General features: G+C 37.8%; 1 protein-coding gene across 2 annotated transcripts in view; it reads right to left on the bottom strand.

The window, feature by feature from the left end:
• Window positions 1–1,011: 1,011 nt before the first annotated feature.
• Window positions 1,012–17,375, bottom strand: part of LOC100372701 (TBC1 domain family member 9-like) — a 63,464-nt gene continuing 47,100 nt past the window's right edge. The window contains exons 24-27 of one of the 2 annotated variants that reach the window (XM_085500963.1): window positions 16,528–16,703; window positions 9,653–9,947; window positions 8,132–8,247; window positions 1,012–8,022 (exon numbers count right to left, since the gene is read on the bottom strand). In XM_085500963.1, coding sequence (XP_085357089.1) covers window positions 7,351–8,022; window positions 8,132–8,247; window positions 9,653–9,947; window positions 16,528–16,703 — 1,259 coding nt within the window. In that variant the 3' untranslated portion in view covers window positions 1,012–7,350. The remainder of the gene's footprint in view (window positions 8,023–8,131; window positions 8,248–9,652; window positions 9,948–16,527; window positions 16,704–17,375) is intronic. The other variant, XM_085500964.1, reaches the window with a different exon arrangement.

The following is a 17,375-nucleotide window of genomic DNA, read 5'->3' as shown; positions in this document are numbered from 1 at the left end:
ATTGTTCTTTTTTCTGTCTTAAAAAGTTTTGGAAAGTGATTCCTGTATTATACATTTTTAACAAAGCCTCCCATTGGAAGGTGGTTATCAAATAATCAATTAAACTTGTTAATTCTAAACATACTGATCAGCGAGGCTGGGTTTATTATTGTCACTGATATGGTCAGTATCAAGTATGATCAATGACAAAGTTATGCCAGCAGGATGCTATTTATGGTTGCTTCCCTGGCATGTTTTTGTCATGCAATCCAGAGAATCCACGAGTTCCTAGACTGTTAATGATACTGCCATGTAGTTATGCAGTGTCAAATTTCATTTTCCATACACTCTATGAGAGACCATTAATTAATGATACTGTTTCATTTACAGAACAAGGTTGTTTGAAGAGATGACTAACTCAATTCAGCAAATAAAAACAGAGCTGTGTTTCAGGCATATATTTTATTCTGTCTAATATAAATATTGTTGCACCTAATGATCGAATGCTGGGTAATGTCAATGGCTCTATACCTAGGCTAACATATATCAAACAAGTCATTGTCAATGACATAAACTCAGTTTGTATTTTGATAAGTAACATTGGAAATGTTTTATTAAAAATAAATATTGGAGACAACTTTTGTTGTTTTGAAGGTACTTATAGCAATTCAAATGTTGTTTATACCAAAAGAACAATCTTGAGATTATTGTGTTTGATATGGGTGTCATAGTCATGTATACAAAATATTGGTTTATGCAGTGCATGACTGTAGTGCTTTAACATTTTGTGATGTAACTTTTTTGGGGAAAAATGACTAGTTATAATAAGTTCAGCATAACAATTTAAGATTTTGGAAGCTACATTCATGATAGGGTGGAGTAGGCAGACACAACTTCCCCTCTAATCACCAGTAATTCCAAATATCTTCCAGTACTGGTACATTTTAACATCCTATTTCAGTTTGATTTGCCACGCATAGGGTGGATTGACAAAATTGATTCAGTGATAGGGAAGAAATAAAGAGAACAATGTTTAATCTTTGGTAGCCCTTTTATTTTGTCGGTAAGTACACATGCATCTTACAGATTACCTGACAACATTCTATACTTGTACATTAACTGGCACCGAAAAAAAAAAAAACATGTTTCAACTCGCAGGCAAAAAAAACACAACTTGATAAAACTTTCCAGTAGTGTAAATATAATTGACCAATAGAGTCTGTCAAGTCTGGTGACTTGTAGCCTGTCAAGTCTTGCGACTTATAGCCTGTCAAGTCTGGTGACTTATAGCCTGTCAAGTCTGGTGACCTATAGCCTGTCAAGTCTGGTGACCTATAGCCTGTCAAGTCTGGTGACTAATAGCCTGTCAGTCTGGCGACCTATAGCCTGTCAAGTCTTGCGACCTATAGCCTGTCAAGTCTTGCGACCTATAGCCTGTCAAGTCTTGCGACCTATAGCCTGTCAAGTCTGGTGACTTATAGCCTGTCAGTCTGGCGACCTATAGCCTGTCAAGTCTGGTGACTTATAGCCTGTCAGTCTGGTGACCTATAGCCTGTCAAGTCAGGTGACTTATAGCCTGTCAGTCTGGCGACCTATAGCCTGTCAAGTCTGGTGACTTATAGCCTGTCAAGTCTGGTGACTAATAGCCTGGCAGTCTGGCGACCTATAGCCTGTCAAGTCTGGTGACTTATAGCCTGTCAAGTCTGGTGACGTATAGCCTGTCAGTCTGTCGACCTATAGCCTGTCAAGTCAGGTGACTTATAGCCTGTCAGTCTGGCGACCTATAGCCTGTCAAGTCTGGTGACTTATAGCCTGTCAAGTCTGGTGACTTATAGCCTGTCAGTCTGGTGACCTATAGCCTGTCAAGTCTGGTGACTTATAGCCTGTCAAGTCTGGTGACGTATAGCCTGTCAGTCTGGCGACCTATAGCCTGTCAAGTCTGGTGACTTATAGCCTGTCAAGTCTGGCGACCTATAGCCTGTCAAGTCTGGCGACCTATAGCCTGTCAAGTCTGGTGACTTATAGCCTGTCAAGTCTGGTGACTAATAGCCTGTCAAGTCTGGTGACTTATAGCCTGTCAAGTCTGGTGACTAATAGCCTGGCAGTCTGGCGACCTATAGCCTGTCAAGTCTGGTGACTTATAGCCTGTCAGGCTGGCGGCCTATAGCCTGTCAGTCTGGCGACTTATAGCCTGTCAGGCTGGCGACCTATAGCCTGTCAGGCTGGCGACCTATAGCCTGTCAAGTCTGGTGACCTATAGCCTGTCAAGTCTGGTGACTTATAGCCTGTCAAGTCTGGCGACCTATAGCCTGTCAGTCTGGCGACTTATAGCCTGTCAGGCTGGCGACCTATAGCCTGTCAAGTCTGGTGACTTATAGCCTGTCAAGTCTGGTGACTAATAGCCTGTCAGTCTGGCGACCTCTAGCCTGTCAAGTCTGGTGACCTATAGCCTGTCAAGTCCGGTGACTTATAGCCTGTCAAGTCTGGTGACTTATAGCCTGTCAGGCTGGCGACCTATAGCCTGTCAAGTCTGGTGACTTATAGCCTGTCAAGTCTGGTGACCTATAGCCTGTCAAGTCTGGTGACCTATAGCCTGTCAAGTCTTGCGACCTATAGCCTGTCATGTCTTGCGACCTATAGCCTGTCATGTCTTGTGACTTATAGCCTGTCAGTCTGGCGACATATAGCCTGTCAAGTCTGGTGACTTATAGCCTGTCAGTCTGGCGACCTATAGCCTGTCAAGTCTGGTGACCTATAGCCTGTCAAGTCTGGTGACTAATAGCCTGTCAAGTCTGGTGACTAATAGCCTGTCAGTCTGGCGACCTATAGCCTGTCAAGTCTTGCGACCTATAGCCTGTCAAGTCTTGCGACCTATAGCCTGTCAAGTCTGGTGACTTATAGCCTGTCAAGTCTGGCGACCTATAGCCTGTCAAGTCTGGCGACCTATAGCCTGTCAAGTCTGGCGACCTATAGCCTGTCAAGTCTGGTGACCTATAGCCTGTCAAGTCTGGTGACTAACAGCCTGTCAGTCTGGCGACCTATAGCCTGTCAAGTCTTGTGACCTATAGCCTGTCAAGTCTGGTGACTTATAGCCTGTCAAGTCTGGTGACTTATAGCCTGTCAAGTCTGGCGACATATAGCCTGTCAGTATGGCGATCTATAGCCTGTCAAGTCTGGCGACTTATAGCCTGTCAAGTCTGGTGATTAATAGCCTGTCAGGCTGGCGACCTATAGCCTGTCAAGTCTGGTGACCTATAGCCTGTCAAGTCTTGCGACCTATAGCCTGTCAAGTCTGGTGACTTATAGCCTGTCAGTCTGGCGATCTATAGCCTGTCAAGTCTGGCGACTTATAGCCTGTCAAGTCTGGTGATTAATAGCCTGTCAGGCTGGCGACCTATAGCCTGTCAAGTCTGGTGACCTATAGCCTGTCAAGTCTTGCGACCTATAGCCTGTCAAGTCTGGTGACTTATAGCCTGTCAGTCTGGCGACCTATAGCCTGTCAAGTCTGGCGACCTATAGCCTGTCAAGTCTGGTGACTAATAGCCTGTCAGTCTGGCGACCTATAGCCTGTCAAGTCTTGCGACCTATAGCCTGTCAAGTCTTGCGACCTATAGCCTGTCAAGTCTGGTGACTTATAGCCTGTCAAGTCTGGCGACCTATAGCCTGTCAAGTCTGGCGACCTATAGCCTGTCAAGTCTGGCGACCTATAGCCTGTCAAGTCTGGTGACCTATAGCCTGTCAAGTCTGGTGACTAACAGCCTGTCAGTCTGGCGACCTATAGCCTGTCAAGTCTGGTGATTTATAGCCTGTCAAGTCTGGTGACTTATAGCCTGTCAAGTCTGGCGACATATAGCCTGTCAGTATGGCGATCTATAGCCTGTCAAGTCTGGCGACTTATAGCCTGTCAAGTCTGGTGATTAATAGCCTGTCAGGCTGGCGACCTATAGCCTGTCAAGTCTGGTGACCTATAGCCTGTCAAGTCTTGCGACCTATAGCCTGTCAAGTCTGGTGACTTATAGCCTGTCAGTCTGGCGACCTATAGCCTGTCAAGTCTGGCGACCTATAGCCTGTCAAGTCTGGTGACTTATAGCCTGTCAGTCTGGCGACCTATAGCCTGTCAAGTCTGGTGACTTATAGCCTGTCAGTCTGGCGACATATAGCCTGTCAAGTCTGGTGACTTATAGCCTGTCAAGTCTGGCGACCTATAGCCTGTCAAGTCTGGTGACTTATAGCCTGTCAGTCTGGCGACCTATAGCCTGTCAAGTCTTGCGACCTATAGCCTGTCAAGTCTTGCGACCTATAGCCTGTCAAGTCTGGTGACTTATAGCCTGTCAAGTCTGGCGACCTATAGCCTGTCAAGTCTGGCGACCTATAGCCTTCAAGTCTGGCGACCTATAGCCTGTCAAGTCTGGTGACCTATAGCCTGTCAAGTCTGGTGACTAACAGCCTGTCAGTCTGGCGACCTATAGCCTGTCAAGTCTTGTGACCTATAGCCTGTCAAGTCTGGTGACTTATAGCCTGTCAAGTCTGGTGACTTATAGCCTGTCAAGTCTGGTGACTTATAGCCTGTCAAGTCTGGCGACATATAGCCTGTCAGTATGGCGATCTATAGCCTGTCAAGTCTGGCGACTTATAGCCTGTCAAGTCTGGTGATTAATAGCCTGTCAGGCTGGCGACCTATAGCCTGTCAAGTCTGGTGACCTATAGCCTGTCAAGTCTTGCGACCTATAGCCTGTCAAGTCTGGTGACTTATAGCCTGTCAGTCTGGCGACCTATAGCCTGTCAAGTCTGGCGACCTATAGCCTGTCAAGTCTGGTGACTTATAGCCTGTCAGTCTGGCGACCTATAGCCTGTCAAGTCTGGTGACTTATAGCCTGTCAGTCTGGCGACCTATAGCCTGTCAAGTCTGGTGACTTATAGCCTGTCAGTCTGGCGACCTATAGCCTGTCAAGTCTGGTGACTTATAGCCTGTCAAGTCTGGCGACCTATAGCCTGTCAGGCTGTGTGTGATTTTAGCGTAATAAAACTAAATTTGAAATAAATTTGATGAGACGTGCAATGAACTTTAGCTTAAATTTTTCAAGTTTTTGATTCTGCATGTTTATAACAATTGTTGATATTGCATGAATAACTAAAAATGTATTAACAATGCACTAATAACTTATGAAACAATAAATAATGAGGTTAAAATGAACCCTGAAAGAATAAAGATTGGTATTTCAGGCATAGGGCAAAACAGCCAATACTTAGAACCCAGATTACATACAATACATGTAGGATATTAGTGATGTACTATATAATGATTAGTTTGTCGGTTGTAATGCTAAGTACTCAATATTCCACTATGCAGTTGCATGAGAGAGATACAAGGAAATGAGTGAACTTCCAAATATCTAAGTATACCTGGAAATTTCTAGCAGTGCAGTTGGGCACATGTTTATGTATGCCCATATGGTAGTCAGATTTGATAGAAAGTAACAAAAGTTACTAATAGCATGACAAATAATTCAGGGTTAGGCAGAATTCAGTATCAAAACCTTGACCCGCCACTGAGTGCTTTACTTCAATTCCCAATAGCTTTAGTTTTAGAAGTAAATGTGGGAGAACATCGTTATTACAATGAATGGATAGACAATCTGTACATACATGTCCCTTCTAACACCATAATACTTTGTAAAGTGTGTATTTGTGAGAAAAAAAAATTATAAACGTAAAATGGCAGTGAATTTGGAGAAGCAGATGTTAATGTAGTAGTGACCATTTTACAGAGGACGACCCGTAAAAATTTTCAATGGAAATAATTTACAATATTCATATTAATTATTACACAAATGGTAAAATGATACATACATTGCAAGAAGCTATGAATGATCAGGCTTGTATTACATGCACAGATATAGGTTAAATATTTTAGAAAAATACTGAATAACAGTAAGACCTTGTAGCTTGACGTCATTATACTTTAATTATAATTGTGTTCAATTTAGACTTTGTGATTATTGTGTTAATTAAATTGAACACTAAAATATAACTATGCTCAAATCAAGCTGAGGCAAAGCCAAGCAGTCAATTACAGTGTTGCTATTATGTACTAAATTTCAAGTGAGGAAGTCTTCACCTATTTATGCCACCAAATAAGTGCCTACCCATGAGCCTTTGCATATTAAGGACTCAATTCTCGGGTGTAGGTGAAGACTGCTTTGTTTTAAAATGAATGAATTTAAAATTCAGAGACTCACAATTCATGTAATAACTATTTTGATACATAATTTTGAAATGCGAACATAATGTGTATCCTACAATAACAAATCTGAATTAAAATAATTCCCAGTAAAAAAACATCTGATACAATACATATAATTTTCCCAAATTATAATGTACATGTACTGAAATATTGACTTTTTAAATATGATCGCACCAGCAAGTGTTGTAAGCATAAATTTATGATTTAGAAAGATTAATAGCAAATAATTATCAGCATCATGAAGAGGGAATAATGTGTGACAATGTACAGGGAAAACTATCATTTTCATCGATAGTATATTTCTCTAATTATGAAATGACTAATTATTTTGCTCTAACATATTTGAGGAAAGCAAGCAGTCTTCTTACGTGAATGTCTGACACATGTCAACAATCTTCATTCCAGTCCAATCTATAGATAGATTACAGTTTATGGGATGGATTACGACAACTGTTGAACCAGCTGATTAGAAGCTGCTTTTAGTCATTTACAAACTTTTATTTGAAAATTTGACTACCAAGCCTATTTTAGGATATATCTACACACAAACAAACAACTTTGAGTCAGTGTCATCAACAGTCATGTACATTCTCAGTGTTGTTTTTGAAGTTCCCCCCTTCCTTTTCCTTTTGATTTATTTTCAGTTCCTACCCTAACCATCTAATGTTCAAGAAGGAAGACCAAGTTGTTGTTGACAAAATACAGAACAAATTAATAATATACCCTTTAAATCTTGAGTTCGTATTTCAGTATTTGTCGACAGATGGGTAAGTGAAAAGTTTAAGGCATGTTCAAAAAGCAAAAGTGCAAACATGGAAGCATGAAATTTTTAGCTCCTTGAAAAATGAACACATCAATGTCCAAATACATTTATATAATATAATATATACACATTGACTTGAATGAAGTATTTTCATCACATCAATACATTGACTAAAGCTACCATGATCTATGATTATGCAAAATATAGTCCCCATCCCTTCCCCTTAGAGTGAAAATACAATGATCGAGTTAACATCAACAACAGTGGGACTCAACTAATTGTAAATGAGGGTGATAGGTACTGATACAAAGTTTTAATAGATTTAAAATAGCTATTTTGATAACTATAACTTTTTATGACCTATTTATGCAAGACTAGATACACTGGCACTGCTTAGCTGTCTTTCAAACAATCTTCGCTGTCGAAATCCATCGATTAATGCCGATATATCCACAGGATTCTCAAAAAATTTCACCAGCACTGGCTCAGTCAACATGGAGGCCAAGAACTGTTCAAATGTAATAGACCAGTCCATATCAAGCTTGTGAATGGAGCTGGAGATGGATGCTGGTCTTTCACATTTCCCAAACTCCTCACCCGAGATAGCATCATCAAAGCTCTGACTATTAATCGATGTCAAATCTGAGTCTAGAGCTACACTACTCAAGGCTGTTACATCCTCTGATGTTGGACTACTTTCACTCACTGCAAGTTTTTCCATTCTTTGCTCAGTTTCTTGTAAATTCTCATCGCCCTTTTCAACTGTAAATACGCTATCATCTTGTGGTGCATCCTCTTTACTGTCATCTACTTTATCACTTGGAGACATCTTATTTTTATTCTCATTGTCATTTTCAATATCACCTTCATCAACGTTAGCAGTTGGATTCTTATTCTTATTGTAGAACTGTTTGCCCACCTCACCTATTTCCAGAAGCAGTGTACCAACAGCAGCAATAGCTTGGTATAGTTCCTGTTCATGTTCATCTTCTCCAAACATGTCATACAATGTCTTCCATTGTTGTATAAATTGCTCCTACAAAACAAAAGGTATATTCAGTATGGAACATATAAAATGAGATCAATTTATGCTTACACAGGAGTCTGAACATAAAAGATTTATAAACACTGATAATGAAACCTGCCTGATTCATTCTTGGCATATTTTTAAAACTTTTCTTGCGTTCTTCCTCTTCTCGTTCTTTTTCCCATTTTCTCAAGTATTTCCTATAGGTACTTTCCTCATCCTGTCCACTGTCCCCTGAGGAAAATAAATAAACAAGTAATTGCATTAAGTAGTCACTGAGATTTATCAAGTTTAAGAAATATATAAAGTTTGAAGATGGACAAGCCATGCCTGATAAAAAAAAATATAGTTTTGTTTATACATGTAGTAATATACTTGGAACATAAACATGTCAAGGATATGATTATGATGATTTGTTAACACTAAAATGATTAACATCTTGTATCTGACCGTCAAACAAGTACTTGTCCATATTGAGAGATATTGCTGCGGAAAAGCATAATTTAAAACAAAATCGACCATTTTGAATACATCTATATATCTATTATATGATGTATAATGAATATATAAAATTTGAATATAATCAGTCAAAGCATGTCAGAGATATGGCTCTAGAAGCCCATTCATTAAAACAAAATGGCCGCGAGTCAGCCATTTTGAATCCGATCTGAAAAATAAAATGACGTGCATCAGGAAACCCTAATAACTTTCACCATGATTGATGAGCGTATAGTCTGATAAGAAAGCAATGTTGACTTGAGCTCTATGATGAAACACTAGTAGTGATGTCAGTCTTGGCCAATCAGTAAAGCAGATGCTTAAAGGTCAAAGATGATTGACAGACTGTAAACAAAAGCATCTTGTACCAATGTAACAGAAAGTCATTTACAGCGACCCTATTTTTCTTGTCTCTTTATTGTGATTAGACATGAATTAAATGTGCCAAGCTGACAGTAGGTGAAATCCGTGGGTTAAAAGACCTAATTTCAAATTGTGTGCGATGTCATCAACAGACTTCAGGACAAAGCTGTAGGAATTTTGTTCAGTGACAGTGACGCTGACTTGGACTTTGGTTTTGACTTTGGCGAGGATGGCAATGAACGGACAAATAGAGGTCTGAGAATTTTTTTTCAAACAACTATGAACTTTCGTAATTTTTACTGTGTAAATTGGTAAATTATTATTGATCTAGTATGACTGTTGATCCAGTATTTGTCAAAACCAGAAATAATTTTAACCCTGACATTTTAGTTAATTATGAGTTCACATGGGGAAATCCTAATTCAAATGATTCCTCACTATCGATTTTATCATTAATGGTCTATTTATCACATTATAAGCAATAAATTATTTTTGTTATACTTCTAATGTTGTTCATTTATTTCCGTTGCATGTTTCATTTGCCATTCTATTCAATATTCCATAGCAAACAACATTTGTTTCTTCCAACATCCCTAACGTAAGTAACGTCAAGTTAATGGTTTTTGTTCTTATTAATTATAGCATCGATTAGAGATGAATAATAGGTCCAAAAAGTAAAATCTGAGGCAAAATAATAAAAAAAAAAACTTCAAAATAATTAGATGATCGGATTTTAGAGGAGACAAGAGTATATGACTATAACAATAGTTTTTAATACCTTTTTCTCCGGTACTAGCTTCCGAGGCAACACTAGCAGAATCTAAATTCTCCAGCAAAACAGTTGGGATTTCTTCTCCTTTAGTCTCATAAATATCATCTCGTACAACAACTTCTTCTTCCTTCCTTTCTTTCTCATTTCTATCTTTTACATTATTCTCCTCAGGGTCCTGGTCTTCAGATTCTTTTTCCGGGGTTGTGGAGCCGGGTGATTCCACATTATTGGTGGAATTGAAAGATCCATTATCCATTCCTATACCAGTGTCAGGTGATGACAGAGAGCTAGAATCTACTTCCTGCAAGAAAATAAAAACACGGTCTTATAACTACACCAAAAAATTTAAATATGTTTTAACCATGTCATGAGAATCTAAAAGTTGTATTACACTGTGAAGTCTTTTGGATAAAGTAACCATATTTAAGGTATTAGAAATTTTACTCGATTAAACACCATCCATCCTCTGTATATTATGTTTTTGTTTGTTTTTGAGAGCTAGCTATAGGGAGGATGGTTTGCGGTGTTGCTAAAGTTGTTGTGAGTCACTGAACAAACTACTGTAAAATGACTAATTTTCACTGGGTTTAAATTTTGCTGATTTACTATTTAAGATACATTCAGTGGGTTTTAAATTCGCGGTTTTATCATTTAGATAATGTGTTCTGTGCTAAATTTTACACATTCACTGGATTTTAATTTAGCGCATTTGCCAGTCAGCGAAATAAGCAAAATTAAAACCCAGTGAATAATTAACCCTTTTACAGTAAGGTTTTACAGTGTTAAAAAAAGCTTATATTTACTTACTTTATAACAAGTTGTCATACATGTATTTACCATAAACAATTTGTTTTAATTTTTCAAATTACAAATGTCTAGTACATAAAATCTTAAATTTATAGCGAATATTTAAATTCACTGTCTCTAGAGGGCGCTAAAAGCTGGCCTTTTTGTGTGTAATTTTCTCAAACTCAGACTGCAGTGTTTTTTATGCCACTTATTTACAGCGAAAATGACAATAATTTGTTACTTTGTTTTAGCAAAGATTTTACTTTGACAACAATGTAACAAATACAGTGTTAAAGGAACATGTTGCTACAAGAATAATTTCACAACAATTTAAAGTGCCTGTGAAATGGCTGCTATTTTCACACCTAACATTATCCATTGATACATAAATATTATTATTTTTTATGTTTCTAAGCATGAATTATTTTTTTTAAGTGAAAAAATGTGTTTTAAACTCAGTCTACGGCAACTTTATTTTTGTGTGTTTTAAAACGAGGCTCCTCATTAGCTTCTCATTTGCATACAGAAATTCCCCTTGTGACGTCAGAAGGGGAAGTCGCATGGCAGCTTGCATTGCCGATACGTGTAAATAAGGCAAATTTCTTGCACAGTTTTCTCGTCTTTGACTAAATTGTCACTTATGTACTTGTTCGTCGATGAAGAATGGACCATAATGAACACATAGTATCAATTTTTGTTGCATGGGATTGAGTTAGATGCGTAATATGTCCGTTCTGATGTAGCTGGTCACAGTGATCGTCTCTATAAAACGATAATCAGGATCATTTGAAACACTTGCCGGACGTCTCTCTCTCTCTCTCTTCTGAAATCCGCCTTAGTGATCATGGGCTGGTCCGGAATCTATTTCTTTCAAAAGTCCGAAAAGTGTTGCACCAGGTTTACGTTGTTGGCGTTTCTCTTTAAACCTAGTTGTTTTTTTTCATGGACGAGGACAGTTTTTCCACACAAAAAAAAGAATCTGAGGTTAAGTGGCTTTCGTCCACTGATGTCGCACCTTTGGATCGATTAGAAACGTGTGAATACATACACTATGACTATACGTTTCACTGCAACTGCCCACAACACAACATCTAAAAACTCTCTCTCTCAAAAAAAAAAATAGACCGAAAAATGTATATCGTTTAAAAGTATACTGAATGACCAGTGTTATTACGGCTCAGGGGTATGACTTTCTCTCACATTTTGTCATTTGGTGGCACCCTTTCGGCGAGAGTCGGAAATCCGGAAACAGTTGACCGTTTACTTGGATACGAGTAATCATTTTCAGCCAAAAAATCAATAACTGCCCATTTCAGTGGGACACAGATCTAAAATGGGAAACGTGAGGGTGGGGCATTGCACAGGCACTTTAAGGTAGCCAAAAAAGGAAGAACTATTTTTTTTTTAATACTTTTTTTTTTACAAGCGAAAACACTTGTTTAAACTTAAATGAATCACTATAGCTAATTAAAAAATCAGAATTTCCCTAGGACGCTACTCAAATGCTAAACAAACAAGTCATTGAAAATGACACAGTCCCCGTTAAATGTTTGAAAGTTCTCTTTGTGCTCATCATATTAAAGCGAAGGGGTTGTTGCGAGGGTGTTCTTGAAACTTGAATTCCATGTGGCGTATACAACAGATTGTTTATTTTCATCAAAACACGTGTTCTGTGTAGTAGTAATATGGCCAAAAATTAAAACAGCCTTAATTCGGCCATCTTTGATCTGATTATGAAACACACTGATATGTATGATGTACATGTGCCAAATACGAATGAAAATGGTACATAAATTGTGGAAATATAGTTGTAAGGCCAAAAAGGCAGATGGCTGTCAATCGGCCGGCTTTTGAAACAAATTGTCATGGACATGCATCCTAACATGTATAAAGTACATGTATGTGCCAAATTTGAATGAAAACTGACAGAGCACGTCCAAGATACCGCATAAAAAAACAAGCCATGCATGGCACAGTCCCCGTTAGTTATAAAATTTAAGATATATAGTTTTGTATATAGTAATATAGCTGGAATATAACCATGACAGGAATATGATTTTTTAACATTAAAATGATTGACAGTTGTATCTGATCGTCAAACAAGTACATGTCCATATTGAGAGATATTGCTCTGGAACAGCATTCAAAATCAGCCATTTTGATTACATGTATATATATATAACATGATGTATAATGAATATATAAAATTTGAATATAATCAGTCAAAGCATTTAAGAGATATGGCTCTAGAAGCCCAATCATTAAAACAAAATGGCCGCCAGTCAGGCATTTTGAATCCAATCTGAAAAATAAAATGACGAGCATCAGGAACCCGTAATGTCTAATGTATGTACCAAGTTTGAACGAAATCCACCCATAAATGCTTGATATTTGATGATTTTTTAGCACAAAAATGACCACCATTCGGCCATTTTGAATAGGATAGTCAAACTAATATATCTGTTTATCTATGACATGATGTATAATGAATATTTAAAATTTGAAAATATTATCAGTCAAAACAAGTCAGAGATATGGGTCTAGAAGCCCATTCATTAAAACAAAATGGTCGCCAGACAGCCATTTTGAATCCGATCTGAAAAATAAATGATGTGCATCAGGAACCTGTAATGTCTAATATATGTACCAAGTTTGAACGAAATCCATCCATAAATGCTTGATATTTGATGATTGTTTAGCACAAAAAAGGCCACCATTTGGCCATTTTGAATAGGATCGTCAAATCAGTATATCTGTGTATATCTATGACATGATTTATAATGAATATTTAAAATTGAACATAATCAGTGAAAGCAAGTCAGAGATATGGCACGAGAACCACATTCATTAATACAAAATGGCCGCCAGTCGGCAATTTTGAATCTTATCTGAAAAACAAAATTATTTGCATCAAGGTCCCATAATGTCTAATGTATATACCAAGTTTGAACAAAATCCATCTGTAAACAGCCGAGAAATGGTTGATTTTTAGGATTTTTTAGCACAAAAATGGCCGCCATTCGGCCATCTTGAATCAGATCATGAAACAAATTGACGTGCACATGTATAATATCATGTATGATGTATGTGTGAAGTTTGATTGTGATTGGTCCAGGCATTTCTAAGATACAGGTCCGGACGCACGCACAGACTCATGCACGCACGCACGCACACACGGAGGTTAAAACATAAGTCCCCGTTTTCGGACTGCGTCCAAACAGGGACTAAAAAAACAAGATGCCTGCCAGTCGACCATCTTTGATCCAATTGCGAAATAAATCGTCATGAACATGTATCCTAACATGTATAATATATGTACCAAGTTTGAATGACAACTGACAAAGCATGTCCAAAATACAACATTTTCAAAAAACAAGATGGCTGCCAGTCGGCCATTTTGAATTGAATCGCTCAACCACTGTATGTCCATATGTCCCACGTAAGGTGCTAGGCACATGCAAAGAATGAAGGGAATCGGTCAACAGGATTCTGAAATATGACTTTGGACAGACTGACGCATGGACGGACGGACGGACAGACAGACTCAGAAACTCATGGACGGTCAGGACATGTATTCTAACATGTATGATCTATGTACTAAATTTGAATGAAAACTGCCAAAGCATGTCCAAAATATGACATTTTCAAAAAACAAGATGGCTGCCAGTCGGCCATCTTTGATCCAATTGTGAAATAAATCGTCATGGACATGTATCCTAACATGTATAATCTATGTACCAAGTTTGAATGAAAACTGACAAAGCATGTCCAAAATACAACATTTTCAAAAAACAAGATGGCTGCCAGTCGGCCATTTTGAATCGAATCGCTCAACCACTGCATGTGCATATGTCCCACATAAGGTGCTAGGCACATGCAAAGAATGAAGGGAATCGGTCAACAGGATTCTGAAATATGACTTTGGACAGACTGACGCATGGACGGACGGACGGACGGACGGACGGACACACGGACAGACAGACTCAGAAACTCATGGACGGTCAGGACATGTATTCTAACATGTATGATCTATGTACTAAATTTGAATGAAAACTGACAAAGCATGTCCAAAATATGACATTTTCAAAAAACAAGATGGCTGCCAGTCGGCCATCTTTGATCCAATTGTGAAATAAATCGTCATGGACATGTATCCTAACATGTATAATCTATGTACCAAGTTTGAATGAAAACTGACAAAGCATGTCCAAAATACAACATTTTCAAAAAACAAGATGGCTGCCAGTCGGCCATTTTGAATTGAATCGCTAAGCCACTGCATGTGCATATGTCCCACATAAAGTACTAGGCACATGCAAAGAATGAACGAAATCGGTGCAAGGGATTCTGAGATATAACTCCGGACGGACGCACGGATGCATGGACACACGGACGCACAGACACATGGACGGACGGAGACCGAATTATAAGTCCCCGTTTTCGGACTTCGTCCGAACAGGGACTAATAAGCACTGCTATGTTTTTACATGTTTACCTGTGGAGAGGCTTAGATGAAGAGTATATTTGAATGGTGTCTAATCAGATTATTTGTAGATTTGGGATGATGCATCACATTGCGACATTGCTGGAAAGTGACACATGGAAAGATCAATTTCAGTTTATCATCTGCTATGTGGATTCACATCTGTAATTACATGATCCCTAAGGCATGATATTGGCAGATATAGGGACTATGATTTTACTGAGAATACACAAAAAATGGAGATTCTTGAAATCCTGGTGTCTGATTGTCATAAAATCGATGCGTGGTCAACATGAACTATTCATTTCTTACTTTAAAATGTAAAAATAAATATCCCAAAGGTGTGGTGGAATAGATAATAATCATTCATGTCAATCGCTAACTTTATTCCGTTCAAAGTGTTAACATGTTGGAGGTTATCCAACATTTAATGGCGACCTCAGTTATAATGGATGACAGAAAATAAACTAATAATTGTTTCCGGTGTGGTTAACAGTGGGTAATATAACCACATATGACGTTGTAACCTAGAGATTACCGGGTAAATCAAATCAACTGACTTTCAGCGAATCACTGATGTTGTAACAACACGTATTTGATGCAAATCGACAATCTAACCTCTGTTTGAAAACAACATGTACTTGCATTTTTGCAACTGCCAGTCACATCATGTTTTCTTTTTAAGTGAAATTTATTCGATGTAGTTGTTGCAAAATAAGGTAAACGACGATAATTTCGTAACTGCCAGTAGCAAAGGTGAACCATAAAAATTTGAGCGACCAGTCAAAAATCATATTAATGCTGACCACATATCATGTATTTTTTTGAAAACCAAAACAACTAAACCAAAACTTGGTTATATTTTCCCAAAGCTCCTGTCCGCTATTTTCACGTACATGTACATATTTTTATTCACGAGCAAGCCATTTTACAGATGTACTAGTATACTCATATGTAAATGTGTAATTGAGGTCATCCTTTTGTAATTTTGATTACAAAACTTCCAGTGTATAATAACACTGCAATGCTGTAGCGGCACTGAAGCAAAGCAAATGCAAACAGCAATAATGCTGTTGACTTTTGTTTAACTATGCATCCTGAAGTCAAATAAGCCAAAGCCTATGTGACAGTGTGGCTCAAGTCTCAGTTCCTGGATATTCATTTTAATGTGCTTCACTGGAACTACATACATGTACAATAGTTGGGACATTTACATGGACTTTAACACTGAATGTATCCAAAAAATTTCAGTCAGAATTTGTTTCTGGAAATCTTGGTTTAGTCATTTTGACAAGGTCTGGTAATTAGTCTGTCACAAAACATTTATGTGAACAAATGACTAGCTAGTATTGTTATGCTCAAATGTGTTTTTATATATATACAGAATTCAAATGATATATGGTAATGTCAGATTTTCTGATCATTTTCACTATATCCTAAATCTATTTAATACAATGCCATGAATAATTAGTGAATCACAATGCAACTTTCAAACTTTGTATCATGTGTTAGAAAATTGAGCAAAAATACAAATATGTATACTTAGATATACCCAGAAAATTTAAATAGATAATACATAGGGGTGACAAAAACATAGTCTTACACTTACCTTTGAAGATTGAGGAGTCAGCATCTGAGTATCATCAATATTACCAGCTTCAGAGCAACGTGGTGAGGCAGATATTGGTGGTGATTCTGGTTGAATCAAGTCTTCACCAAAGTATTCGGCTGCATCAATAGCAGTTTCAGTGTCAGTATTTGAAGTAGGATTAGGGATAGGGCTACCTAGGGAAATGTAAATTAAACATGCTCCCATTTTTACTATACCTTGAGCCAAGTTACTAAGAACACCAAGTGCTATATAATTTATCATTAGCTACAATATACAGTGGGTTTTGGGGCACCAGAATACCATAGAATCACGCCAATTGAGAACTTTGGTAATAAACATTAACCCCTTGAAAGCCAATTTGTTACCCCCCCCCCCAAAAAAAAAAAAAAACTTATTTTCTTCTGATTTTTTTTAAAAACACCAACAAAATCTGTTGCTATTAAATGAAAAATTTGCCCATTTGTTCAAAAACTGACAAAGGAAATTATACATACAAATTTTCCATATGTTGTTATTGTATTTGGGTAGGAAATCATTTGGCATTCAAAGAGTCAATGACCTATACACCATTATATGAAACAGATCAATATTTGTTTTCAGGTAATGGAATGGAGAGTGTTCTGTTTGATCTAAGACATGTGATAGAATATACACATCCTGTGTGATGTAGACAGGTGAATGAAAAGTCTGTCATATTACCTATCTGTGATAATAATAATAATGATTTTGAGAGATTTTACAGTAATTGCTTCAATATAGATGCTCATAAACTAAAATTGCATTTATTGCATGCTTTATTATTGAAATCTGACTTAATTTGACCACAGACACACCTCAGTCACTTA

Source organism: Saccoglossus kowalevskii, chromosome 7 (genome assembly GCF_978046115.1).
Source record: "Saccoglossus kowalevskii chromosome 7, keSacKowa6.1, whole genome shotgun sequence".
Lineage (NCBI taxonomy): Eukaryota > Metazoa > Hemichordata > Enteropneusta > Harrimaniidae > Saccoglossus > Saccoglossus kowalevskii.
Note: the sequence above shows the minus strand (reverse complement) of the source record. Positions and strands in the feature narration are given on the sequence as shown.